Source organism: Oxyura jamaicensis, chromosome 1 (genome assembly GCF_011077185.1).
Source record: "Oxyura jamaicensis isolate SHBP4307 breed ruddy duck chromosome 1, BPBGC_Ojam_1.0, whole genome shotgun sequence".
Taxonomy (NCBI): Eukaryota; Metazoa; Chordata; class Aves; order Anseriformes; family Anatidae; genus Oxyura; species Oxyura jamaicensis.
Window position 1 is genome coordinate 15,493,498 of NC_048893.1, and position 27,837 is coordinate 15,521,334.

The 27,837-nt window shown below is 40.8% G+C and overlaps 3 protein-coding genes and 1 long non-coding RNA gene across 8 annotated transcripts in view; 2 read left to right on the top strand and 2 right to left on the bottom strand.

Moving 5' to 3' along the window:
* The window catches only part of LOC118160624 (putative Dol-P-Glc:Glc(2)Man(9)GlcNAc(2)-PP-Dol alpha-1,2-glucosyltransferase), a 28,032-nt gene extending 14,898 nt beyond the window's left edge, over positions 1-13,134 (bottom strand). Inside the window, exons 1-3 of one of the 2 annotated variants that reach the window (XM_035315464.1) lie at positions 12,893-13,134; positions 12,202-12,399; positions 4,547-9,646 (exon numbers count right to left, since the gene is read on the bottom strand). In XM_035315464.1, the coding sequence (XP_035171355.1) occupies positions 8,591-9,646; positions 12,202-12,399; positions 12,893-13,057 (1,419 nt within the window). In that variant the 5' untranslated portion in view covers positions 13,058-13,134 and the 3' untranslated portion in view covers positions 4,547-8,590. Of the gene's footprint in view, positions 1-4,546; positions 9,647-12,201; positions 12,400-12,892 lie in introns of those variants that run through there. The other variant, XM_035315465.1, reaches the window with a different exon arrangement.
* The window catches only part of GTSE1 (G2 and S-phase expressed 1), a 33,014-nt gene continuing 10,324 nt past the window's right edge, over positions 5,148-27,837 (top strand). Inside the window, exon 1 of one of the 4 annotated variants that reach the window (XM_035315462.1) lies at positions 5,148-5,169. The gene's annotated coding sequence lies outside the window, so the exon portion shown is untranslated. Of the gene's footprint in view, positions 5,170-26,799; positions 26,860-27,164; positions 27,180-27,326; positions 27,347-27,837 lie in introns of those variants that run through there. The other 3 variants (XM_035315460.1, XM_035315463.1, XM_035315461.1) reach the window with 3 other exon arrangements.
* TPRKB (TP53RK binding protein) lies at positions 13,175-16,757 on the top strand. Its single transcript, XM_035315468.1, has 4 exons — positions 13,175-13,518; positions 14,193-14,315; positions 14,607-14,783; positions 15,162-16,757. Exons 1-4 carry the CDS (start codon positions 13,354-13,356, stop codon positions 15,243-15,245), a joined length of 549 nt encoding a protein of 182 aa, XP_035171359.1. The 5' UTR covers positions 13,175-13,353; the 3' UTR covers positions 15,246-16,757.
* LOC118160628 lies at positions 21,049-23,528 on the bottom strand. Its single transcript, XR_004747602.1, has 2 exons — positions 23,125-23,528; positions 21,049-21,868 (listed from the first exon to the last, which is right to left on the bottom strand). It is a non-coding gene; the product is annotated as an uncharacterized LOC118160628 (long non-coding RNA).

Consider the following 27,837-nt stretch of genomic DNA (forward strand, 5'->3'; position numbering starts at 1 on the left):
AGTGCTGCTTACAGAAAGGTGTTGACTACCAGCTGATTTTGACTTTTTTTTTTTTTTTCCTGAGTAACTGCAGACTATCAAGATTTTATAGCTGACTTTAAAGCTTTTTCTTGTTTGTTTGCTTACTCTCCAGTAAAATGATGGGCAAGAAAATTCAAGAGCATCAACTCCTCTATTATGTATGACTTAAATAGCAAGTTGGAATCTTTGCAAGTGTTTAGCATCTTTGACTCAGATTCAGTCACAAACAACTTACATTAACTGATCTGTGCCATAATTGTATGCCAAGGTTTATAGAAGCCTTAATTGCTGACAAGATTGACATTTATTTTACAGAAAGGCTCCCTGTTCACAAAGTTTTAATTATAAAGCTAGGATTTGAAAACGCAAGAGGAATGTGCCCACCAATTTTGGTGGCAGTGGAGTTAATTTGGTTTTAGAAATCAAAGGTTTCTTGCCAAGTTAAAATGAATCAAACAAAGCCATAAACCCTCAAGCGGACTGGCTCTATGGGTTAGAGAGTAGTTATAGCACTATCATGGCAACTGCAATTTGATTTAATCAGTCTAAGGAAAAGGATAGGTTGTCTTCTTCCAGAGCTGCCCCGTCTTCATCATCTGGATACCTCTACTTCAAACAGGACAGAAAACAAAAAATGATGTGCTCAAGCTCCACAAAGAAATCCTATCTCAAGGCAAATAAAAGAAACTTCTCAATGCAACTGCAAGCTATCCAAGCTAGCCCTGGCTCTAGAGACCAAGACAGCAGACAGTCTACCCAATTTTCCTCCCTAAGCATTTAAGAAGTTCTAGGGGAGGGGAAACAGCCAAATCATTAGCTGCTTGGCCAAACCTCACCTGCTGTTCCCTTCTCTGGCCACAGCAAAGCAGTTGTTATGGGTCTTGTTAGCAAGTTTATGCTAAAAATACCCAAAAATCGCACTCTACAGGTACCTGAAAGGAGGCTGTAGCGAGGTGGCAGTTGGTCTATTCTCCCATGTGCCTGTTGACAGGACGAGGGGGAATGGGCTAAAGTTGCGCCAGGGGAGGTTTAGGTTGGATATTAGGAAGAACTTCTTTACTGAACGGGTTGTTAGTCACTGGAATAGGCTGCCCAGGGAAGTGGTTGAGTCACCATCCCTGGAGGTCTTTAAAAGACGTTTAGATGTAGAGCTTAGGGATATGGTTTAGTGGAGGACTTGTTAGTGTTAGGTCAGAGGTTGGACTTGGTGATCTTGGAGGTCTCTTCCAACCTAGACTATTCTGTGAAAAATACAATACTTATGCTAAAAATACCAAAAAATATAATATGTTTTGGTATTTTTCCATTACCATGACCTTAGAAGTCCAAAAGCAATGCTTCACCTATAAGATAACCAGCACGCTGTTCAAACTAAGGGTATCCATACAAGGTGCCATGGAGCTTGCCTTGGCTAAGCAGAGCAAGGTATGTATGCCTACATTGATGATACTGCTTCTATACAAAACAAAACAAACAAACAAAAACAGAATAAAATAGGAAGAAAACCAGAAAAGCTCAAAAGTATTGTTCTGTCATCAGTTCTGGTGATCATGTTTGTTCACATGCTGGGGGAAAAAAAAAAAAAAAGAGGAAAAAAGAGGAAAAAAAACACAGAGCCACAAGAAAAAAAAAAAAAAAACAACCTGGAAGGCAAGAGTCCTGCAGGTCAGTAGGTTAAGACATTGGTGGGTTGTGATCTGCATGTAGAAGCATAAATGGAAGCGACGTTGTGTATATCCAGAGGTACAAGACGAAAACTGGGAGATTTGTCTGCACACAGATGTAGCATAAAGCCAATAACCAGAGGAAAAAAGTTGTTTGGCTTTTTTACTAGTAAAGGTTATTATATCTTTGAAAAAGTTTGTCAGAGGGTATAGGAAATTCATCACTACTTGATGGCATTAAATAGAGTGTGTTTTCAGAAGATGTGCTCCACTTCAGCCACAAGATATTAAACTCCACGGGACTCACGTAATTTGGAAGCTAATTCCCTCTCGGTGGAAGTTGCTGGATGAAGTTCGATGGCCTGCTGCCATGCATCAGCTGGATTAGGCCATTACAACGCCGCCTCCTCCGCCGCCCCCTCCAAAATTTAAGCAGTGTATATGATACAAGCAGCAAAGGAGGGAGGAGGGAAATTAATAGTATTTATCTTGAAGGCAAACTTAAAGCTCCCTCCAGACATCAGATAGCCCCAAAATCCCAAACATTATTTCTTCTTAATTCTTTAGGAAAGGGCAAGTTTTTCTTTTGGCTTTTTAGCAATGAGCTATTGCTCTTCCCCATTTCAGAAAAGAATGCAGAAAATGTTTCCATCTTAGTGATAATTAATTGAACAAAACTCGCTGTTCTTGAAGCAAATCTGTACCAGTCTATTTTTAGCACAGACACATCCAACTGTATGCTGATTATAGTAATAATCAGCAAATAAATTCCTTTTCATTTGACATGTTGCTGGTTCTTCTGTGAGACTGGAACTGGACAGGGAAAGTTATTCCCCAAAATGTCTTGAGACTTTGAAAACACGCTAACATTTCACACTGAGCTGAAAGTTTTCACATTTAGCCAGCAGAGTGGTTGCCAGGGAAATCAGCTCAAACCTTGGTTATTCTGGCCTAAATGCTGGCTGTGGGGGCCTCCCCAGCTCACAAGACACTGCCAAAACACACCAGGCTCTGGAAAGTAGGTCCCAGCAGCAGGTAGCTTTGACAAGAAGTCTGGCAGATGAATTCCCACCTTCACAGCTATCCCAATGGACTACTACCATAAAATAATGCCCTTGGTAATGAGAAGCATAGGGTGCTATCACAGTGCACAAGTGCGCGGAGCAGTGAGTAAGGAATCCTATATGAAACAAAGAAAACGTTAGATAAAAAGCAGGCTGGCTGCTCCTTGTCAGCACTACAGTTTTGAAGTGCCTCCTCCCACCCACCACCAATGCTGTGGCATTTGCTCAGCACTGACCCAGAGGGCAAAATGCTCTCTGTGAAATCAGTAATATTCCTGGGCGTCTCTCCTTTGTTCTTTTTGAGCTTGTCATTTAGATTCCAATTCAACCAGGCAATGTTTTGTTTGAGATTCGAAGGGAACCCAGGAAAATGCAGCACAATTTACGTGTCTGAAATGTGCAGGTCTGAAGCAGTGCCCTAAAATTAGAGACTCTTGTCAGCGATAATCACCATAAACATTCCTTTTGCACTGCGTATGCACAAGATTATTTCTATGACAATACTTCTAGGACAGTTGATATGAAAACACGGAAACCTAATCTTGTTAGAGAAGAGCTGAAGGTAGCTAAGGACACGAACTTCTGCAATTACATCTTTGAAAAGACATAGTGCTACCATTAATACCAATTCATACCGATTCCAGTCAAACGCACGGTGTATTATTTTACATCTACGTCAAACCGGGAAATAAAGCACATGCAAAGACTGTTTTCAAAGTGTTTATTTTTTAAGATATGACAATTGTTGCTTTATAAAAACAGCAGAGTATCTGGACAACGAACGATCTGAAAACAAAAGCAACCCCTTCCCCACTACCGACACAGGGGTGCAATTCAAGAAGGCTCACAACATTTCTTGAAGACATTAAGGACAGCTTACAGATCCACATCTAAGTACCAGAAACATTGTTTGATAAACCAATTAATTCTCAAGTTTAGCAAGATCATTCTACCAGTGATCAGGCCAGCTCCAGCAACAAGCAGCCTCACCTTCCAGCTGGAGAAGACATTTTCCCTCAGGTACAGCAAACCTCTCCCATACCACCACATGCTTAAAACCAAGCTACAGAGCACTGCTAAATGCAGCAGTGCCCCAGAGCATCCCATCCATTTCTGCTGCTGGTAGTGTTGCAACAGCAATTGTCTGTAGCAGTCCTTTCCCTTTTGCTTCCTGCTCCTGAAATTCCAACTTTCCCTGGAGCTAAGGAACAACATGAGGTCCTGAGCACGCTCTAAGATTAAGCACAAAGCCCAGTGACGAAAACTCACAAAATAAGGACATTTTAGCTACACGCTGCTAGCTAGGTTAGCATTTCTGTCTCATGGAGAGATTCCTTTTGTCTGCAAAATGATGCTTGCTAGTAAAAACCAATTCTCTGGATTCATCTAAAGCATACTTTTGGGAGGGATATTTTTTTTTCCTATAAAAGATGTCTCAGCTGACATACAAATGTCACCGAATCAAAAATAAAAAGCATATCCAGTCCAACAAGGAAAGCAAAGCTTTTTTAAGGAGGAAAAAAATAAAAATAAAAATAAAACAGGGCAGTGAATAGAAACAAAGAATCTGAGGTAATTGGAAGCAGTTATTTTCATGGACTCTGGCTATAGGCTTTTTCATTACACAAAAAGCAGATGATGCATTTAAAATGCAGCGTGTCAGCTACTACAGGGCTGTGAACATTAGTACTTTATATGCGCATCATTAACAAAGAGAGCGAATATTTCAGAAAATCACCATGTGTCAGTCTCAGAAGTATAATTACTTTGCTTTCCTCAGTTTGTCCTTCAATTTATTTATTTTAAATTACAATGAATGGACCACGTGAATAAAGTAAGAATCTGTAAAAGCCAGTAATAAAATAGCAGAAGGAAATCCATCTAACTTTCTAAGCAACTATATTGTTTAAAATACTGACATCATGTCAAGAGTAAGCTTTCAAATTTCATTTCTGTCATCTACCAGACACAAAAACTTAATAAATAAATAAAAATATCAAGTACATTTTAAAGATGAGCAAAACCAGTGCTTCTTCTAAAACTTATCATACACTCTAAATTGATAATTAAAAACAAGGACATTTTAGCTAAACTAGTTACTGAGACAAGCAATCAGCCATGACAGAACTTGAAGTTTTCTAATTCTCAGGAAATAGCCAGGCTAAAAAACCTGATGCTGTGATTTCAAGCAGCATTACATTAAGCAGTTGGTCACGGAACAGGACGGCACAAGGCTGCCACCTTGTGAAAAAATGCAAACCAGCATTCCCAGAACAAAAATCAACAGTCTGCCTCTAGACTTTAGAAGACTTTTAGACTTTAGACTATAGAAGACTTTTTCCTACAGTATTTTTAACAGCAGTAATCCACCTGGTTTATCTACTTGCAAACAAAGTAATAGATAAATATATATATATAATTTCTGCATATTGCTTTTGGTGTAATATTCATGCTAATTTTAAACAAAACATGTTGTCAAAGGACTTTATAGGAACAAACACAATAGAGAATACTCACAAATAACAGAAAATACAGATTACAAACTGTTAACAAACAATCAACCTACCTTCCCAAATAACCACCTATATGTAACTTTAAAAGTCATCCATTACATTTCTTGTATTTTTCACCTCAAAACAATTCAGCCATACTGTGGCTGTTCAGTTCTCTGCTTGGGTTCTTCTGAGAATGACTGAAAAATCACCTTCTTTCTGTCTCTGAAAGACTGAACCTGAGCCTTTATTTTTCCAACAGCAATTATAAAATTGTTAGCTACATTTTCTTTTAATCTCAGACATTACATTTCAACAAATGACTGCAGCTTTTTCTCTAAATGGATAGCTGATTAATAAAATTTACAGTAATAATTGTTTTAATGCTGTTGGAAGTAATTTCATTGCCAATTTACACCAGCGCAGGAATTAACCAGAAGTAATTCCTCCTGAAGCTAGAAGACCATGGCAACAAAACCAGGATAAACACAGCCCTTTCTGCATGTCTTTACACCGAATAGGTCATGCATTGCAAACAGCTACAGTGGAAATATTGCAGAAGTAAAATACGAAGATGAATTTTCCAAGAGATGCTCCTAGATTATAAAAATATGTTAAACTAATTCTTATATCTAGATTTTAAAACTGCTACTGCTATTTGTGAAATGTCTAAGAAACACTTTCTTTGTGATTAATCACGATGTAATTACAACCATCTTGATTTATGAAACTGGATCAGACTAACACTGAATGTTACCTGTAGAGTCCCTCTGGCTCATCAGCAAAAGTGAAAATACAGCTTTACTCCAAAAGCAAATTTCTTGTTTCATGTTTTAGTAATCTATGGATTTTCCTATTTATTAAAACTTATTTCAACCCAGCCTGATTTAACTTAGCAAAAAACATTGAGAAGAATTGTACAGTTCAATTAAAACATACAAGTACATTGATAAATCCCATTATAAAATATTATGCTGTCTTATAACATTCTTAAAAACCAAACAAACTAACAAAACAGCTCACAGAAAACTCTGTATAGGTGATTTTTCTAGTATCTTGTAACATGGTCATTAGAAAGACATTTTATTCTAAATTTTGTAAGCCTTTTGCATTCACTCTTCTTTACGAAAGAAATGTATCGTTGCATTAAATAGTATTTATCTAAACTCATTTCTTTTCACTGGAAACGTGGCTGCTATCTCAGTTGAGGGTAAGTATGTCATCATTAACAGTGTTGATTATTTAAGGCATTCAAATACCAACGTTGACAGACATCATGGACAAAATAAAACAGCCATGCCCTATAGAAGTACAGTAGTGTTTTCATTTTGTCGAGGGGACGAACAACAACTCCTCTATATAAGCTAAAAAAATAAAAAATCAGAGATCTAGAAGACAGGTCAAAATTCAGTCCAGAGCCCCATCACTTCCCAGGTTACCCTTCCAACTCATTCAGTATTACAAGTTGAGGACACAAATGCAGTTGTACTGAAACACGCATATGCTCTTTACCTTGTTTACATTTTCACTGGAATGTTATACAAAAACAAACCTGGATGCAGAAGGCATACAAGACTTCCCCCCAAAATCCATCACAATAAAATCACTGCACAGCATCCTGGCTTCTGCAAGAACCATGCTAGATGCTTGAAAAGCAAGCCAACTCAGGCTTCTCTTGGCCTGTCAACTTGATATAAAGCCAAACAGGGAGTGATGGAAAATTGCTTTCCCTATTATACGCACGTTGTCTACAAATTACCATACTGGCAACAGGGCAAAAAGAAAGCAGTGACCTGGCAAATGTTTCAAATGCAATATAAATAAACCTACTCATTGAGTAGCTTTAAGGTTTCCTTAGAAGAAACGGGGCCGTAAAGACGGTGGACAGGAGAATCCGAGCCAAGCATGCTCCTCATGGTGTTGGTAAAGAGAAGGGCTCAGAGCCAGAACATTGATCTGTATACTATAAAGAGAAAAAACAGTAACAGTACTGCTGTGAGTACTGACCTTTCGAAGCGCAATTCCATTTCAGAGTGACTGGAGTGGCAGTAAGATAATATGTTTGCATAGATGTGACTGCAGTATTTTCATTACAGGGCAAGAAAGACCTTAGAGATGTTAAACAGTATGCGACGCTTTGGATCTCCCCAGCACATAATTTAGTTATATTTATAAAACCGCTTAACTGTTAACTTCAAGTGATCAAATATTTTTTTAGTCTAATTAAAGACATTTACTGACAGGAACCATTACAGTTCTCAAACTTCTTTTATTCTGAAGATAATGCACTAGGTGCTTTAAAAAAAATCATATACATTGTATTTTACCTTTGTAAAACAAAATATATACTCCCTTGTTCCATTAGGTTTGTATATATATAAGAAAAACATTTAAAAGAACAATTCAGTAATGCCATTAGTGCTTATTTAAGATTGCATGTCAAAGATCTTAGAAACACTGAGTTCAACTTGGGAGTGTACTCATATCCTACACTTCAATACAAATCTGCAAGCACAGAACTTCAGGACATAAAAGCCTTATTATTTAAAAGGGTATTCATTATACTGCATTCCACTGTGTAGCGACACATTTCAGTCTGACACACATAAATTGCTCCCCTTCTAATAGGCCACATTATCAACTGCAATTTATCTTTTGTTGTACAATAACATTTATTCCCCCAAAGAAGGTACACGCATACAGCTTCCACTGTATTTTCTAAATATCAGTTTGAAGTAAAATTTTCAAAATGTCCTAATCATTAAAGAGCCTACATTCTGTTTGCAAAACTAATGTAAGCGTTTATTGACAAAAAAACTCATGAAAATTCAGTGGGACGTAGGTGTTTTTGAAAACATTCTACTTTAGCAGTGTTTCATACCTTGACCTTTAGCAGCCGTAGATGGAAGCGGCCCGTTCCAATGAGTAAACATGCACCCAGAAGTAACAAGAAGGTTAAACACTTAGATATTCTGTCTTAAAGAGAAGCCTCTGAAACATAAACTGTCATATCTTCAAGTACAGTAGAGAATATATTATAATGTGAAATGACTGTAAACATCCCCCATATTTCACATTAATTACTGGAAAGTGTTCTTAAATTTCCTCTCCTACTGAATTTGTTAATTCCAGGAGCTCAGAAACTCAATATTTGTATTACCTTCACCTTACGAGGTATCAGACCTCACATTCAGTTCCAAGAACAGAAGCAACTTCCTTCCTTCCCCGATCCTCACTGGGGAAAAAAAAGGTTCATACATAACGCAAAACACAGTACTTCATTCCAGAGTCCACAGTCTTGAAATGGTACTGGGTTTTCCTAAGGGTATGAAGGTTAAAAAAAAAAATGTCACCACATAAACCTCTGGGCTTCCACGCTATTTGGCCATTGAAATGTTTTGTTTAGAAAAAGAGAAAAAGCTACCACGTTCACAACAATATAAAAAGCCAACTCAAGGAGTTGTCTGTAAAGAGAGGGAAATGGAATATTGAGCCTGTATATTAAGAATGGCAAAATAAAGTAACGAAATTCTAGGAGCTTTTGAGGAACAGTGACTGCTAATAAACATACAAAATACATTAAGGTCCAGAATACCGGTTTTGTTTTTAGTGTATCAAAAAAACTCCAGCCAGCAAATATATAGGCTGGAACTAACGCATATTTAACAAGCTCGTGCCTTTGGAAGATTTTTCTCCAGACATAGAACGTGTAATGTCTGTTATCTGCTAGTAAATACTTATGAACGTAGGTAAACTTCCAAACCAGGAATAAAGAGATGACGGTGATTAAGCTGTACCGCATGGGGTGCTTCCGCAAGGACAGCAGGAATTTGCTGATTTTAGTAGGGGTCAGTAAATGAGGGAAGGAAAAAAAGAGAGTAAAGGACAGAAAATAGAACAGCTGAGGAAAGTGCAAACAGGCTTCGTGGCTACTTCTGTCACCAACAACTATCCCACCATTGACGAAGACAAAAACAAAGAACGCAGTTACTAATATGATATACGGCCAAGTTAAAGCAACAAGCGTAAGTAAGTTTTTAGGCGATGTAAGATATTCAATAAGAAACTTCAATACTCTGATCAGATCTGAAAAGGATCCTTTCCTGGCAGTCATTTTTTCATCTTTCTTTTTCAGTAACTCTGTCTTCCAGGCTTCATTTAGCTTCTCTGCAACAACATTTCCAGCACAAAAAACTGTCCACACAATATTTGTCTGACGAAACATGAAGCCACAAAATCCGAGCAGAGCTGAAGCTTTATGGTTACCGTAAAGGCACATTAAATATGCAAAGAGAGTAAAAAATACTGATCCCGGGTCCGTATAATAAAGGAATGTAAAAAAATAAAGGGTGGGAAATGTTGCAAGAGTTAATGAAGACAAAATTCTCTGGAAACCAGACACGGCCTAGAGAAAAAGCAGAAAAATGTGATTAGTAACATCCAATAAATTTATGTATTATTTGTGAGAATTCAATTACCACAATACAGCATCTCTAATGCTCTTTGATTCTATTGCTGCACAAGCACACACTACAGTTTTGTTAAGCTCCTGCTGTGTTAATACAGAGTGCTGGACGATACAATGGTAAAAGACAAATGAGAACATGGCACATTATTGCTGGTGAGATAAAAACATGGCAAATAAAACACACCAACTCCTTTCATATGTCAAGTGTTCACATATTTGTGGTATTAAAATTATTGAGGTAGTATAACTGCTCGCATACCTAGGATAAAAGCACTATAATAACAACCAAAAGAAAAGGAGGGGGGGTGGAAACTGTGCTCTATGCCCCTGCAAATCTCATCACCAGGTTCTGTTAGTGAGACAGCAGAACACATCATTCTATGCTTTTACTATTGCATCTTCTGAAGCCAGCACATGAAAGGGACTGTTCAAGTTCGGTGAACTAATCTTCAGTGCAGCTTTTGTTTTTTATTTTCATTATAATTCACAAGTTAAAAAAGAAACCTTAAAGAAGGTAGGAGACCATACAGTTAAAAACTCCCAATTATGCCAATCACTACATCACATGATGCCATTCACAGTCTTAAAAAAATGCTGCATGTTTTTGAAGGATGTAGTGTGGCATCAGTCACCACCATACAGAAAGAGAACAGAGAAAACAGAACTCAAAGATGTGGCAACAACACAAGCACATTTCCTCATGCTTATACTACTATCAAGAAAACTTCTGTTTTCTTACATTTATTTTCCTACCCCCAAACATAAACTTGAGTGTACCAGAAAAAGAAACAATTTATTGAATTTGACCTAGTTCTGTTGTCTTATGCTGTGCTTAAACATGAAGAGTCTTCTGTAAGAAAACACAGAGGAAATTTTCTTTACAGTAAAGGAATGCTTGAATTATCAGAGAACGAGAAAAAAGGTTCTTACAGTTAAAAAAGAAACTAAAGAGCTTCCACTAAGACAAAAGGTTTTAAATAGGCCATTAACCACTGTAAAAATTTACCCACAACAGTGGCAGATACTCCACCATTTTAAAAATACAATAGTCTTGTATCCAAGTCGGACTGTTATGGTCTGGATGGGTGGACAACTAGACAGATAAAAACACTGGCTGGATCACTCTATCCAAAGGTAAGAAGAATATTGCAGAGATCTATACTAGGACCTGTCCTATTTAACATCTTACTTAATGATCTGAAACAACAGAGAATAACTTCATCACATTTGCAGATGATGCTGACCTGCGGGGACTTGGACGGAATGCTCAAGGGAAGGGCTGCTACACAGAGAGATGTACACAGACCAGAGAAAGGGTGCAACAGAAATCTTATGAAATTCAACAAGGGCAAATGTAAATGCCTATATCTGGGAAAAAAGAATGCCCTACAATGATACAGCCAGAGCATTAAGTTGCTGATGATCTGCTGCTTTTTGGAAGGTGACCTGGGAGTCTCAGCAGGCAGCAAGGTGAACATGAGCCAGCAGCATGCACTGGCAGCAAAGAAACAGCAAGAACCTCTTGAGCTGCATTAACAAGAGGGTAGCAGCAGATCAAGGAAAGCGACTATCCCTTTTTACTCTATATTTGTCAGGCTGCATTTAGTATACCATGTCCAGTTTTGTGCTCCACAATAAAAAAAAGCCATCACTAAACTGGGCCAAGGACAAAGGGCTACCAGGAGAGACAAGGGCTGAAGCACCTGGCCCTGGAGAAGAGGCTGCAGGAGCTGGCCTTGTTCAGCCTGGAAAACAGATGGCTTTGGGGTGTCTGAACGGCAGCCTACCAGTACCTAACAGGAGGTTAAGGTAAAGCAAGGTAAATGGAGCCAGGCTCCTCAAATGGTGCATGGTGGGAGAACAAGAGAAAATGAGAGTTTCAGGATGGCCTTTAAAAAAAAAAAAAAAAAAAAAAAAAAAAAAAACACCACCTTTTCCATCATGAGGCCAGTCAGGCAGTGGAACAGGTTGCCCACAGAGGTTGTGCAGCCGCGCTCCATCCTTGGAGATTTTTCCAGTCCCCGCCCTGAGCAACCTGGTCTGATCTCAAGGCTTGCCTGCTTTGTGCTAGAGACCTCCTGAGATCCCTTCTAACTTGTATTATTCTCCATTTATAAAAATTAATATCAAATGTGGTACATTTCTAAAGAACACATTTTGGTTCACACACAGCTTACAGGGCTGCATTCAAGATTTGGTGGCTGATGTTTTCTGGAGACCCTTAACCAACTAGATGAGTTATTATCTAATCATTTTATGTGCATTCAATGGCACTACTTATAGTAATGCATAATGCTAAAGCTTTAGAGGATAACACCCTGACAGACAAAAAATACTATTTTTTTTTAAGAGAAAATGAATGACCAAACTGGTAGGAGTACCTGCAGTTACTTAAAACTGACAGACAGTAGCTCATATATGTAGTGAAATAAACACACACAGTCAACAAGTCTTTTGTACTAGTACATAAAATTATCCCACTCTGACCGTACCTTATTTTTCTGGTGGATCTTTAAGAGCAGTAAATACAGCAGGTAGAAGTTGCCAGCGCTGAAAAGGAGGTTGATAAACCTGAGCATTCCTGTGGAGCACACGATGGCTCCCGACCACCCGAAGAGCCAGGCTGCGGGCTTCACCACGCCGACCGACAGCAGGTACAGGCCCGGCAGGGTTGTGATCATGGGGTCCCACTGGAGAACAGGGACAAAGAAAGAGAGGGTCAAAGGTCCGTGACAGAGATCTGTCACGCGACAACCAGACCTGAGACATGCAGCAGGGTTGGGATATACAATTCCAACCCATGCCCTGTTTCATCGTGTGCATCAGGGAATCGTGGTTGGAAAAGCCCTCCAAGATCTCCTGGTCCAACCACCCCCTACCACCAATGTCACCCACTAACCATGTCCCTAAGCACCACGTCCAACCTCTCCTTGAACACCCCCAGGGACGGTGACTCCACCACCTCCCTGGGCAACCCATTCCAATGTCTGACCACTGTTTCTAAGGAAAAAAAAAAAAAAAAAAAAAAAAAAAAAGGCCTTTTACTAGACTTCAGGCGTTCTTAGCCCAAAATCTTCTGGGATGACCTCGCGTCCCACCGCCCTCGCTCGTCCCACCCGCGGCAACAACCGGGCTGGGCTCGGAGCGCAGCCGAGCCCGGGGGAGAGCAGGGAGCCGGGGCACCTGCAGGAAGCGGCCGTGGCAGTAAGCTTGTGCCTGGGGGACGTGGAAGACCTCGTCCATGTAGGGCTCCCGCAGGCGGCGGTTGAACGCCGCGAACAGCAGGGAGGAGACGAGGAAGGCGCCGCTCATGGCGGCGGAGAAGCCGTACGCCTCCACGCCCTCCATGCTGCCGGCCGGGAAGGGGCTGCCCTTCCGGGGAGGGGAGGACGGACAGAAGGAAGGAAGGATGGACGGAGGAAGAGGAGGAGCCACGTGCAGGCACCCGCTGCTGTGGAGGGGGGAGCGAGGGGTGCTGCAGGCGGGTCGTGGGTTTTGAGGGGTGCCGCAGCCGGCTTTTCCCCCTTCACCAGCACCCGCAGAGCACCCGAGGGCTCTGTTTGCCGTGAGAGCGGGGCGAGAGGGCCCCGTAGCCCTGCGGGCAGCAGCCCCCCGGCCGCCCAGCCTCGGGCAGGGCGGGCGGCATGGAGGCGCCCCGTAAGACGGGGCTGGAGCTGCAGCAGGAGCTGGAGCTGTTCCCCGGCCGCAGTGTCGCCCTCCTCCTCTTCAACGGCGTGCAGAACGCGGCCGCACTGCGGAGGAAAGCCATGGAGGGGGCTGTGGAAGGAGCGCTCCTCAACCCCGCCATGGTGAGGGGGTCCCCGGTGCTAGCGGGGCGCGGTGCGGAGGGCCGCTGGGGGCCCCTCTGCAGCCGCCATGTCGGGCCCGGCACGGGCCTGCTGCCCGCGGCAGCCCCTGCGGGTCCCTTCAGCGTCGTGCAGGGCTCCTCTGTGTAAAACATGCCGCCCGGGAAGGATGAGAGGCGTAAAAGAGCGTCTTCTTGGTTCCCGTGGCATCCGATTTCCTGTAGTTACTTAAATCTAACTCGACCTGCAAAATGTAGTATTAGCTCCTTAGTGCTCTTGTCAAATTTCAGCGGTGGTTGGAGCCTTTTTTCTCATTCAAACTCCTTGCTACTTTCTGAGCCGATTTTTTGTCATTGCTAGAATTAGCAAAGCAGTATTCATGAAGAAAAAAAAATGAATCTGTCAACTTGCACATAAAAGATTTAATAACGTGATTGTTTTTCAAAAAAATTTCAGTAACCTGACAGGGAGTGTAGTCATTTTTACATCAAGCGTTGTCCCTCTCAGTAAGCAATCCCATTCACTTTGGAAGAACAAGAATTGCTAAAAACTTGCAGAATACTGTATGGCTCACTCTTGCAATTGCGGACTCAGGCCATCAAAATCAGTTGGTCAGATTTTTTTTTCAGAATTCAAAATACGTTGAATTTCTACTTAACTTATGTCGTATTTTACAGATTGTAGATCCTTTTCAAGTTCTTGTGGCAGCCAACAAAGCAGTTCATCTACAAACGATAGGTAAAATGAAGACCAGATCTCTCAACGCAGAAATTATTTTCAGCCTTTCACCAAACAACAACGTAAGATTTACTGATCAAATATCATTTTTGCCAAAGAAGCTTGCTAATATCCCTGCAGCCAGACTAAATACAGGTATCCACCTAACAGTTTACCTGGCATACTAATAGAAATTACTGTTATTTTTACTAACGCTAATATTCTGTAATCTCTTGTAGCTCATCAGAATTCCATTATCATAAAACGTTTGTTAATTTATACTTCGGGTTTATTTGATCCAGTAACCAAAAAGGTTGCTTAGATGTAGTGAGAAAATGACTTGTAATGTTTTGATATTTTTCATCTTTTCTTAGATTTCAGATGCATTTAAAAAATTTGGCATTTCAGACGGTGACACAGCAGTACTTGTTGTACTGGTTGTAGACAGAGAAAAACCTGTAAATTTGGAAGATGTAGCATCTCACATAGAAGGCCAACAGGTTGCTCTAGATGAACTTTCCCAGCTGACAGACACTGCCAAAGTTAAAAAGGTATGTAACCAAAAGAGATGACGGGGTAGAGAAAAGAAATAACGTATATAATTGTCTATTTGTATGCTTCAAATTACATAATTCACATAGGGTTTGTTTTTCTTTAGTATGACTGAAAACTTGTTTTATGTGCAACTTTTTCTTGTAATTCTTTTTTACTGTGGAAAAAAAAGTTGTAGTCCTAATGCTCTGACATCACAAATTTTAAGTTATCAAATTCTTAATGTTGTCAGGAAATTGAAACATAAAAATGAATTCCAGATTCATTTTTATTTTCAAGGGGGAAATCTTTGTGTGTGTATTTTTTTAAATGTATGCAATGAACTTTTCTTCCTTCCACAGCTTTCATGTTTTTCTTGTTCTTTTTTTTTCCTGCAGATGTACAAGATTACTCCACAGGAAGAAAAAATGGGTACCTTATTAGACAGTATTGTTTGCAGAATGTCAACAAAAGATGTTTAGCAAAAATGTGGAAATAAATTTATTTTGAATGAAAAAGTGGACTTCTTAAGATGTAAAAACACGTTGCAGCTCCCCATGGATCTCAACAGAATGTGGTGTAGAACTGAGTTGTTTCATCACACCTGAGCTTTAACCATAAATGAGCAAGCTTGGATGTGGGGGTAATCTGGGCTGTATTCTAAGGGCAGAGATTATCTTGGCTGTGCTAAGCAGAATTTACCATTGCCATTTCTGTCCATTTTCCTAATGAGAAAAAATGACTTTTGCCAGTACCTTAAGCTGATCATCAACAGAAAGTTTGGAAATTTTACTTACTTTTTCTTAACAAATGTTTTGCTATCCCTCAATAGGTTTCAGATATTTTTTATCAACCCTACCTTGATTTGATTTGACACCTGAATTTGAGGGACAATATGCTTTTAATGATACTACTGCCAGCTTTTTCTGTCTCTGTAGTGTGGAGTATTGCTGATGGCCTAGAAAAAAAAGGAAAGTTTCTACAAACTGTCTGCAGTGCTCTGTTTCTACTAATGGGATAGTCATTGCCCAGCGTTTGGGAAAAGGAATGGGGGTGCATCATGGCACCCAGCAATGTGTGCAGAGGTGCAGTGTGGAGCAGAGGTGTCAGTGATGTGCCGAGCAATGATTAAGGTCAGTTTGGATGGTGCTACGGTGGGGTTAGCACCAGACTATCTAATGTCATCAGATGCAATGTAGTGCTGAGGTATTGCTGTATTGCTGAGTTACTTTAGCGTTAGGTTTAAAGGATAACGAGAGGTTCTTTTACTGTGTAACACTGAGTGGCAATGGTGACATCTGAAGGCTTGGTTCCAGGTACAGAGTTCATAGAGAACTTTGCACCATAGATTTACTCACTTTACATTGTGGGTGTAATTTACATGGCATTCCAAAAGAAATGTTGAACTAATTTTGCTTTGCAGAACCATCGTTAGGAAGGAGCATCAAAGGGAGCTAAAGAGAATGCTGATTTCCAGCAGTCACCGGGTCCAAGTGCCCTGTGTGAGTATCATTTGATCACAGGCATCCTGATTAAGACAAATTACTGTCCTAATTAGGTAGCAGTCTGTAGTTTACTGTTATGCTTTATTGTTTCTCTGGGACATGTATAAAACTGTATATCTGTTTGTATTTTTTTCCTGATGTTCTGAGGTTTTAGGTCTTTTGTACTGTAGCCCTGTGATGGAGCATTCTTATGACATAATAGTGGATTCAAATCCTTCTTCTGGAATGTTGTAACCAATCTTAAAGAATTGGTTAGAGGTCCCCTGCAGCCCTTTTTTCTAGGATCTAGCCAATACTTAGCAAATACCAAGGGAATGACAAGGTTTATAAAAATAAACTATTCAAGAAAAGCGGGTGTGCTGATTTCTTGATAGGAAGATGGTTTTACGGAATGTGTTACCCTTTCTAAAGGGAAATGTGTGGCATTCTTAAGAGATGAAGCTGTGAAAGGGCTCGAGTCTTTTTGAAATAAAATGTGAGTAACATCAGCATGGGAGAATGACTGTGGAAAACAAAAGACTTGTTTTCATTTTCTGACAGTCCAATTGGTACCTGGAGTATATCATCAGGTTTGCTGGCTCAACTGCTGACATTGGTTTTAGTAGCTTAAAATAACAGCAGACAGGTATGCTTAAACCACAGCCTTTTTTGAACATGTGTAAATCATCAGTTTGGTCTGGTTAATATAAAAGAAATATTAATGAAAAGATCGCTGTGTAACAACTGATACACACATTCCAAACCTGGGTTCTCAGTTTTTAATTCTAGTGAGTTTACTTCATCGGTGTAGAACTTGTAACTAGTTTGTTACTGTTGTCTTGTACTCCGAGTTAAATTATGAAAGTGATTTACTGTGGGAGCTGTTTTCCTGGGTGGATTTACTGGGAATGATTTCAAGAGCTGTAGACTCCATAGCATCATTCAGTCAAGGAGGTGATTTAGGTCTGTTGACAGAGAGGGACTATGCCATCGCCCTACAGGACCACATTTTTTCCCCTCGTCCAGACTGCTTTGTCAGACTACACTAAGCAAATTATTTACAAAAATAAAAACAGTAATAAATGTAGATTCTGTTGACCCTGCAAAGTTCTGTTTGTCTTTCTGAATACATTAAAAATTAGTAAGTTTAGGCCTATAATTTAATTGTTAATCAACTACCCCTTCTATCCAGCAAAGCAAAAGTTTAAGGAGAAATAATATTTAACGCTTTGTAGCTTAAGGTATTGATGCATCCAAGCCAGCCTAGATATATTTAACAGCTTAAGATACTTGACGGTACACCTAAGCCAGTCAGAGTTTGCTCTTGCTGAAAGGCCATGGTCTGATTAGCCCTTTGATTGGCATTTTCATGATTTTCCTCGTTTGTCCTAGCGTGCATTGGGCTAGCTACGTCAAGTCAATTTGCAGAACAGGAATCCAAAAAAGAAGTGGGTTGCTTTCTGCCTGTTCATGTGCCAAATCAGGAGAGCCAGCATGGGAGCCGGGAAAGGGTATGTCTAAAGAGAAGAAGACCCCAGCTGTCCCCGCATTTCTGCAGCTGTTCCCAGCGCTGCCTTAGCCACCAAGTGCCACTCTGCTTCTTTTTCAAAAAACTTGGCTAGCCAGTGGGGGAAAAGTGAGCCACCAGTTAACATTTCTCTCTCAAGGTGGTGTCATTTGTTCCACTAGTAATCTTTTAAATGACTTCTTTGTTTCATTTCACAGAATCACAGCAAGGTGAGGCTGGCAGGGCCCTCTGGAGGCCAGCTGCTCCAACCCCGGCCCAAGCAGGGACACCCAGAACAGGCTGCCCAGGACAGCGTCCAGGTGGCTTCTGAGTATCTCCAGGAAGGGAGACTCCATACCCTGTCTTGGCAATTTAATTTCATTTATTGGGAAATTTAATTCTGTACAGTCTTTCACACATAAAGAAATCTTACAAGTATACCTGTCCTAACTCTGAAAAGGACAGTACTAGATTGCTTTCAGAGTCCTCTGTATAACTGAGAGTACTTTTCCACGAAGCTCAATGATGAAGTCTGAGAGATGATTATGGAGGAATCTGAAAGAGATGTCTTGTGCTCAGCATGAGTGCAGCAAGTGATTTTTCCCTGCTCTCCTACTGCATTGCAATCCTTAGCTAAGGAGAGTGGGGAAAAATCATAAAACAGGAACACATTTTTTTTTTATAAGGAAGCTGTGAAAGGTATGTTCTGCCTTCTCAACTTTATGCTGAAACACCCCCCCCTTTTTTTTTGGTGGTATCTCAGACTCCCAGATATGTCTCTATTTTCTTGAAGAACACACATTTTTTTTAATCAAGATGAAAATTTGGTGGTTTTCGTAACATTGAATGTTCGGCTATCTCCTCTGAACTTTCATGTTTTCATCTCCTCTATCAGAAGGTGAGAGAAAGCCATTTTCAATACCCTATTTGGGTCTCCAGTGCTTCAGAGGCAGGATTATATCTGCAGTATTTACAAAATCAGTGAACAAATCCTAAACCCTGATGTGCAGCCAATTGCTCTAGCCTTGTGTGTGTGGTGTGCAGCCAAATGCTCTAGCTTTGTTTGTGTATGTGTGGTGTTGTTTCTTTTTGTTTGTGCTGCCCTTTCACGGGGCATGACATGGATTGAACAAAACCAGCAGCCCGTGCTTCTAAAAGTTGATGACTAAAACCTGTTCCACAGAACTCACTTTCCTGATTGAATGTTTTGCAATACATGAGTTTCTTGGAGGGGGATTATGTAGCAGAATATACAAAGTTGTATTTTACAATGAGTTTGTAGTTCTTGCTAAAGCCAACAAATCATTATTGTTTGAGTTAAAGATGATGTCAAGCTTTCAGCCTAGGCAGATCTGATACGTGACACGACCGAACCGCTGGCCAGTCCATTGTGTAACAGATATATCCACCTCTGGGCATGTGGTGGATGTGTACTTCAGGAAAACCTCATGCTGTCACGGCTGAGGCAGTTATCCGCCCCTAAAGGAGTTGCAAGTAGCCTTCACCTGTGGGATGGTGCACGTGTGCAGGATCAGATGTATTACCCACCACATGGCTGGGGAAACATTTTTTTTGGCATAAGATGTGAGAGGTTCTTCAAGGAAAGAATCTGATGACAGATTTTTCAAGGAAAGAGAGAAGCAGAGGGCAGGCTGCCTCCACATCCATCCAATTCCTCCTGATTGCTCTCTGGCCATTTCCAAATGCAACTGAAGAACAGCACAAGTGCTCGAGATTCATTTTCCTCCAGTTCAGTTTATAAACTGCAGCCTGTGCACTTCTGAACTGTGTTTAATACCAACAAAAAGTGTGTTTCTAAAAGCTGTGTAGGTAGCTTAAGATTCTGTATATCAGATTGATAGAACAAGTAGCCAGTCTGATGTACAAAATCTTAGGCAAAGGAAAGAAGTGCTTCAGCCCCTGGTTAAGAGTTCAACAAGTTAATTCCCTTCACCTTTAAGTGTGCCTGCCCCTCCTCTGTTCAGTGGCTTCCTCTCTTGTCATCCTAAGCCTCAATTGCCTGGTTTTCCTTCCCAAGCCCTTCACAGTTTACGTCTGTCTCCTCAAGCATAAGCTTGTTCTCTTGCTTTGTTATGTTTTCAAAGAAGCAGCGTCAGGCCTCCTTCCGTGCCTACTTAAGCCAGGGGAAGCTCTCTTCATCACTTTCAAAATAGGTGATTATGGAGGACCACTCCTTGACCTCTTGTCATAACTGTCTCTTCCTCTCTCCTATAAAAGCTGTCATGATGGTAAACTTCCAGAGTGCTGAGCCCGGTGCCCATCACACAGCCCCAGTAGCCTGTTTCATTTCACACCGTTGTCAGGACATGTAAATCCCTCTGTCTTCTCTTGTACTTAAATGGTACATTAACAAGGGAAGGGACGGTGCTTGTGCTTTCACTTGTAATAGTAATTCATCATACGTGCTTTATGACTGGACCCGTGTGTTCTATGGCAATGTATTTAATACACTAAGCATCTATTTTCTTACTGCTATTCCTGTGTGTGCTGTTTTTCAGGCAGCATTATCAAAGCCTTGCTCTCATTACAAACCACAAAGAGGTGCTACCTTAACCAGGGTGTTTTCCTGAAGGCTGCAGGAGCACTGATTCCACACACTGGTCAGCTTACAGCAGACACGGGGCTCTGCTTGGGGCTGCACTGAGCTTTGTAAATACCCCTTGAGGTATTTCATGTAGGAATTCTCAAAAGCATTTCAGTTTCCATACCCCTCCTGATTAAGTATAGATATCAGAATGAGGTACACCGTGCTTACAGGAATTACGTGAAAACAGTGGTGGCTTAATCTCAATTTCCAATATCCCCTTTTTGCATATCCAGCAATCACAAACCCTATGGGGTCTAGTAGCACACTCGGAGTTCACATTGAATTGTTGTCTGCTGTAACAGCCAAAGCTTTGGGTGTTTTTTGTTTCTTTTGCATTGCTATTTCCCAGGACAGAATCCTCTGCCCTTTAATATGACTTGTGTTCTCCCTACAAGCATATCGTCTGCCCAAATTCCAAGGAGGAAAGCTGTCTGCAGCTACTACTTAAACATGTATATATCCCTAAATATTAAAAATGTCTTGCAGTTCTTTAGTTATTGCAATATTATTTGTTAGTTTAGGCAATGCTGAAATCTGGACATTAAGCTAAGCTTGAGCTCCAAAGGCTCAGACTGTTGTTCCCAACAGCTACTGCCCTTCAGAGCTGCCAGTCTATTGACCTGAGCTCATCAGGACTAGGTAACCTTACAAAGTTGAAGACTGAGCCAGATGGTCCTGCAACAAAGGATGCTTAGAAATGCCGTTTATTTCGTGGGTTCATTCCTGAGTTTACACTAGAAGTTGAACACATGCAGATGCAAGCCCCATCATCCATATAAACTCCCTTCAGCAACTGAGATGAGAATTTGATTTGCTCAGAAGTCTTCCTTTGTCTGCAGGATAGCTGTTTTTATTGATTCTTTTCCTGCGTTGTTGTGACAAGGCAGATAGTTGCCTGTTCATATAGCATGTTTTACCATGGATTTGGACAGGTAATATTAGCAGAGGTAGAGACTGGACAACATAAAAAAAAAAAAAAAAAAACCTGCTATGATATACAAAACACTGACAAATAAAAATATTACTTGAACTCTTCTTCCCGAGAGTGTATTATTATGCTTAAAATGTTTCATATACATGCAAAGGGTAATACAAACATGTCTATATGTTATATACAAACAGTTATATTGTTCACAAAGTCACGTTCTGTACATTGCCTATTAAATCGCTTCACAGCTTCAGTTCCACAAGTAGCAGTAGTCTAAGCAGTTTCAAGTACACCGTAATAGGCAGGGACCATTCTTTTTGTACCTCCTAGGTACGAATAATCAATACAAGTATTTCTTTAAATATTTCACAAATAAAGCATACTGCTACTATACATATGAATCCTTCCTTGTCCAGGCTCCCCAGATTGCCATTAGAAGGACCATGACGATCACTGTGTAAAGCGTAAGGACTGTAGCGAGTTCATCTCCACGCTGTTGCTTGAACCCAGAGGTACTGTGCCAGTTCTCATGTGTGTTGGCATTGTTTCTCTGTCTGTGAGCACGGAGCGAATGTATCCTACCACAACATAAAACAAGATAAAAACAATTCCGTTTATTAAGAGTTCAATGGTGTTTATAGTGAGTCCAGAGTGTGTACTGAATCACAGGCTAGATTTGGGAAAGAGCTCTTCAAAGTGTATGGGGCTTATAAAGTAATTTCCATAATTGGAAACGCAGAGCATTTACTGGCCATTTGGTATATCTCTCCCACTGACATGCAGAGAGATTGGACACAGGTTTCTGAGAGGATGCACAGCACTCTTATTCTCCATTGTTGATACAGATCAGTTTTATGAAAAAAAAAACACACCCTTACATTTGGCAATATTATGCAAGTGGCACAGTGAAAAAGAAAACAAACAAAAAATACCAGTTTCTAAAGCTTTAATCCATGAAAGTAGGCACAGCATGTGCTATGTGGGTTTCCCATTCTGCTCTGATGATAGGTTTCTCTCTCTGCTTTTCAGAGCGGATAACCCCCAGTGATCTATGTCACCGTATTCTTTAGCCAGTGATACCAGTCAGGAGCAAATACACCAACAGTATCTCCAGTATTCTCTGAAGCAACATTTTTTTCTCTCTGATTCTGATTCTGCATCGCTTTGCCACCTTTCCCAAATGGTTTGAAAGTGCTAGTCTAGAGTAAGTGACCTCCAGTTATTTTTATCTCAACTGAAAAATTGCTTGTTAACCTCCAGTGAACCTGCTTTATTTATTTATTTATTTATTTAGAGATAAAAATGTTGAATGCCTACAGTTTCTCTGAACTGGAATGCCAAAGGGAGATCAATCAGCCTGTGACTTTACTGTATCTTAGGAAGGGGTCTGAGAAGTATTAGACACATTACATCTCTGGTTCAGGCATTTTTCTGCTGTCATTATCACAAAAGAGTAGGAGTTACCAAGAAAAATGTTATGGCAGATACAGCCTATAAATAACGAGCTTTAAATACAAATTATATTTAGATACCTATGCACTCTTGGAAGAGAGCTGCCAGAACCGAAAAAATGAAAAATGAGGAAGTGCAATCTGCAAAGGTAATTCATCAATATAAGAGAAGTTCTGAAGCTGAGATTTTACAGAAGGTAGTTTTAGAATAAGAAATACACATTTATCACCTGTATGAGGACACGGGCTGCCTTCTGTGTAATCACAAATCAGGTAACATAGATCATGATTATGATCTGGCAGCATTACGTTAAGACTGCAAGGGGAATATTGTCAATATTTTGCTTTCCCATTTCTACCTGCCCAAGGTGAATGCAGCTTACCTCCTGCAAGCATTCATGGTATCGTAGTGATTATGTTCCCAATTAATCAGATTTCTTCTCGCAAAGAGGAAGAAGTAGTCCTTGTTTATCCTCTTCTCTCCTTTCACAAAAGAGGAAAATCAACAAAAAGAATCTTTCTTCCAACTCTACCAACAAAAAGAATCTTTCTTCCAAGCACACCAATTTGACCAACGCTGGTCTGGGAGTGCCTGATATGTGTCCATCAAAGCTCTCAAATTGCCGGTCTTCTAAAGCTAATTTTGACACAGTTCTTCAAGAAATTCCCTGAAGCAGCTCACAAGGCAAGTGATGAGTAATCCCAATGACTGACTTCTAGCTGCTGGGATCCCTTCTTATAAACAGTGGCTAGCTGCTAAAATGCTGCCAGATTCATAGCAACAGAAGTAACGCACAGATGGAGGGTGCTGGTGGTGAAACATGCAGGATGAGCTGTAACTCAGAACTTTCTATTAGATCACAGGCTATTTTTGCGTAAAACTTAGTTCCTTTCTATAATTGTAATTGGGTTTAACTTGCCTACAGTGAAATTTCAAGCTACCATCACTTAGATGTACTCTAATATTCGAACATTTTTATGAAAAAGTAGGTGTCTTCTTTAACAATTTGTTGATTTTTATTACATAGTCATATTCTGTAAGCAGCCAATAGCCAGTATATCAGCACAAAACAAAACATTTGGACATTTAGGGGATTAATAACTAAGTCACATACATCCTATTCCTCCCTGATCACTTGGAACCATAATTAAGAAGAGACTGTGCTAATATAAAAGTTCTCCCAAAAGTTGTGCATAGCATGATTAGCTGGGTTTATGATGGTTTAAATATAATAAGTCAAACAGACCACCAAGCATTTGTAGGTCTCATTAATAGAGAGGATTTTAATTCATAGTTTAGAAAAACAGGCAAAAACCCTTCTTTCCCAAAAGAAAATCTGAACATCACGCATCATCTTTAAACTGCCACACAAATAAAATAACCTTACTAATTTAAATGTTACTGTAAGCTTAGTGTCGCATTTAATTGCTGTTGACTTAAGACACTTCCAAACTTGTACTTCTGGTACATTTGTAAAGGTTTTTGCCTTTCTTTCCCATGGCATTTTATTTTGATATATAATTCATATTTGATTCCTTTAGTTTTACTAAAACCATTAGCAATGCCCAAATATCTCTTGGGATATCACTTACACTCTAGAAAGTCTGTTAGATAAAATTTAAAATACAAAATAAATGTTCAAGTTTACAGGATTAAATGTTTTAAATCTTAAGACTGAGCTTGTTTACTCATGCTCTCATCTATCTTAAAACTCTATTCCATGAATACCGTTTGTAAAAAATGAGCTATTTTGTTCTTATCAAGACTGCACCAGTTTAATAGAAACTGATTCGAGTCTCCATTTCCTTTAAATGAAGTCATTGCAACTATAAAGGCAGTACATCAGTGTGCACTTCTACAGGCGTGCATGTGCCCTTTATGTCTAACTGCTATGTGAGGGGTAAAACAGTGTCTCTGTAACCAGTGGAGTTACTGAGGATATCATATTTTTCATTATTGAGAGTATTTTAACCATAGAATAATAGAAATATTACAGTGGCTTCAAGGTAGAAATTCAGACTTCAGTAAAAAATTATAGGCTTTCACTGACTTTAATCACTTACAGCTTTTACAAATCTCATTCTGAGTATATAGGCAGTTACAACTTTCGGATTCTTCAAAAAGAGCTGGATGCCTGTATTCTTAAACCTTATATGCAGAGTGGTGGATTCCACACTAAAAGCTGTACACTATTTTTTTCCTCTATATTTTTAGTTTTCATCATATTTTTTTCCACTTTAGTCCTAAGATCTGTAACACTTGAGGCTTATTTGCCCCCTTTCTCCATTAGTTTCATCTCATTTTTCTGTTTCTTTTTGATCATTTAATTTTCTGACTGATCTAAGCTAAAATAAATATGTGCAAGCCTAATATTAGAAGTGTGAGGTTGATGATTTTGGACATACAGTAAACTTTTGCGATCTCCTAACTTTTCTTCTCTTTGTCTCTCTGTCTCTGTCTCTATCTCTGTCTCTTTCCCAACCAGTATCATAATTTTCTGTGTGGAATGTTATCCTTTATAGTGCACATGGCCTAGTTTGGTTAATACAGCCACAGACACTTGCTCATCTTTGCTGAAAAATAATCACTGTTGAGCTGTTGGTGAAACATTCTCTAGGCTAAAGCAATGCAAGAGAAGAAAGGTAAAAGCATAGAATTGAAATGGTTACATCAGTAATAGTAATTCAGGGACCCATGAGAAAAACATCAAAGGGAGCAGCTATAAAATCCTGAGAGACAAAGCCAGAAGCTGGAAGACAGCAACACTCGATTATTGAAGATTGGTCCATCTCACAACCAACAAAGCCAGACAATTCCCACCTCACTGACAAGTCCTTGCCAGGAGAGACTCCTCAGGTACCTGTGCTGGGTGATGGGGAGGGAGGGAGAGAGGGAAAAATGGAGAGAGGGAAAAAGGGAAGGATATAAGCATGTTAATTTTCAGCCTGGTAGCCTATTACTCCCAGTCATTTTCTGGGCCCATAAGTCAACAGGACATTTGTTATACACTCAAGTTGCAGATATACTGCTTTGAAGTCTCCATCAACAGCGAAAGATACCAGAATAGGTGGCCAGGTAGAAATAGAGTTACAAAATATTTTCTTTGCCTATATGAAAATCTGCAGGTCATGATTAATTATTGTTATTCAGCTCCTAAATTCCAATCCAATGATTTAGTTAGTCATACTCGAACACTCAGAAAAGAATACACCACTTGACTTTTATTTCTGAGGCAATGTAAATCCATATATATCTTAGGAGACAATCCTGAGGGCTGTGTAACAGGATTATATGTCAAGAGGCAATGAACACGACACAGGAGGTGCTGCCTCAACACCAGGAGCACTTCTGTGCTGTGCGGGTGACTGAGCTCTGGCACAGGCTGCCCACAGAGGCTGTGGGGTCTCCTCTTTGAGGATCTTCAGAAGCCGCCTGGACGTGGTCCTGGGCAGCCTGCTCTGGGTGTCCCTGCTTGGGCAGGAGTTGGAGCAGCTGGCCTCCAGAGGGCCCTGCCAGCCTCACCTTGCTGTGATTTGGTTAGAACTGTTGAAAAGTGGTGGTGTCCTGGTGTTTCTTATTGCCATCGGCCTGCTGTTAAACCTACTGCATTGACCAAACAGCCCACTTCAACTGGCACTGACAGGGACTGACCTCCAGCAATGTCACTGCTCCTTGTAACCTCCCTGCATGGAATTTTTCCCCATGTGTGTATGCTGCTGGGGTCAAGCAGGTGAACAAGAAGTGGGGATGACATTTCAGCCCCTGCACTTCAGGGGTGGGAAGCGTTGAGGGGCAGCCAGACGTGCGAGCCCAAGTGGAGCAGGAGGAGCCACTGCCTTGGGCATGTGTGCCACAGGTACCCACAGCTGACCCTGTGACTCTCCAAAGGACCCATCCTAATTGTACGTGTCCGTGAGTAACTACGTGTGTTTAATCTACTACACATTTGCCACAGCGAGTGCCTGAGGCCTTCACAGCGAGAGCCGTCGGGGTCCCGCGGCCAACTACAACCCCCACAATGCCCTGAGGGAAAGCTGTATCGTTCGAACGGGCCAATGAGAGCGCGCGGGGCGAGTCACGTGAGGGGACCGCCATTTCAAACGGCAGCCCCGCGGAGGTGAGCGCGGCTGGGGCGGCTGAGGGGGGCCCGGCTGCGGGGGGCATCCGGTCGGTGAGCGGGGGCTGTGTGGAGAAGGGCCTGCTGAGGGGAGCTGGGCTGAGCCCCGGCTGCTTTATTGGTAATTTAGAGCTGTGGAAGGTGCTCGTAGCCTGGGGGGTGGCGGGATTCTGGTGCAGGTGTCTGGGCGCGTGCCCCTAAATTGTGTTCGGGTGAGTCTAGCTATTAGAACTTCGAAGTTCGTAAGGAATTTCATTTAAGGAATTAAGGAATTTCGTGAGTCTTGGGCATCGCTACGTGTTTGAAGGCTTTTTATAAAGGTTGCAGCACCGTAAGTGTCTATGTGGTCTATATCTGTACGGATATATGTTTACATGTTGAAACATATGTTTGTATAATCAGATAATTCAACACTCGATTTCAAGAGAGTGTAGTGAGCTCTCATAAGCCATGCTTATGTAGCTGTCACTGACCATTACGTATAGGGGTCTGTGATGATTTTACCCAGCTGGGCAGCTGAGCTCTGCCACAGCTGCACTCTCACTTCCCTCCTCAAAGGGAAAGGGGGAGAAAATATGATGGAGAGGGCTCTACAGGCTGCAGGGATACTTCTCTGGTGGGTGGAGCACCTCCTGCCCTCCTTCTGCACAGACCTTCGTGTCTGCAGGGCTGTTCCTCACTCCTCACTCCCAGATGCTGTTGTGTAGCAGGTTTTTTTTCCCTGTCGTTAAGTCTGTCCTCACAGAGGCACAACCATCTTTACTCACTGGTTCAGCTCTGGCCAGCAGTGGGTTCCTTTGGAGCTGGCTGGAACTGGCCTTTATCTGACATGGGGCAGCTGCTGGGCACTCCTTGCAGAGGCCGCCCCTGCAGCCCCCCACTATCAAAACCTTACCATGTAAACACACTAGAGGGTCTTCAAAGAAAATGTTTACCTCCTTACTAAGTTGGTGGTAACAAAATATCTGTGACCTAATT

Bases quoted from the DNA above. Each gene is read 5' to 3' on its own strand.
- TPRKB (XM_035315468.1), top strand. From the start codon at position 13,354: ATGGAGGCGCCCCGTAAGACGGGGCTGGAGCTGCAGCAGGAGCTGGAG. The intron at 14,316-14,606 runs GTAAGATTTACT...ATCTTTTCTTAG, and splicing joins GCCTTTCACCAAACAACAAC to ATTTCAGATGCATTTAAAAA. The intron at 14,784-15,161 runs GTATGTAACCAA...TTTTTCCTGCAG, and splicing joins ACACTGCCAAAGTTAAAAAG to ATGTACAAGATTACTCCACA.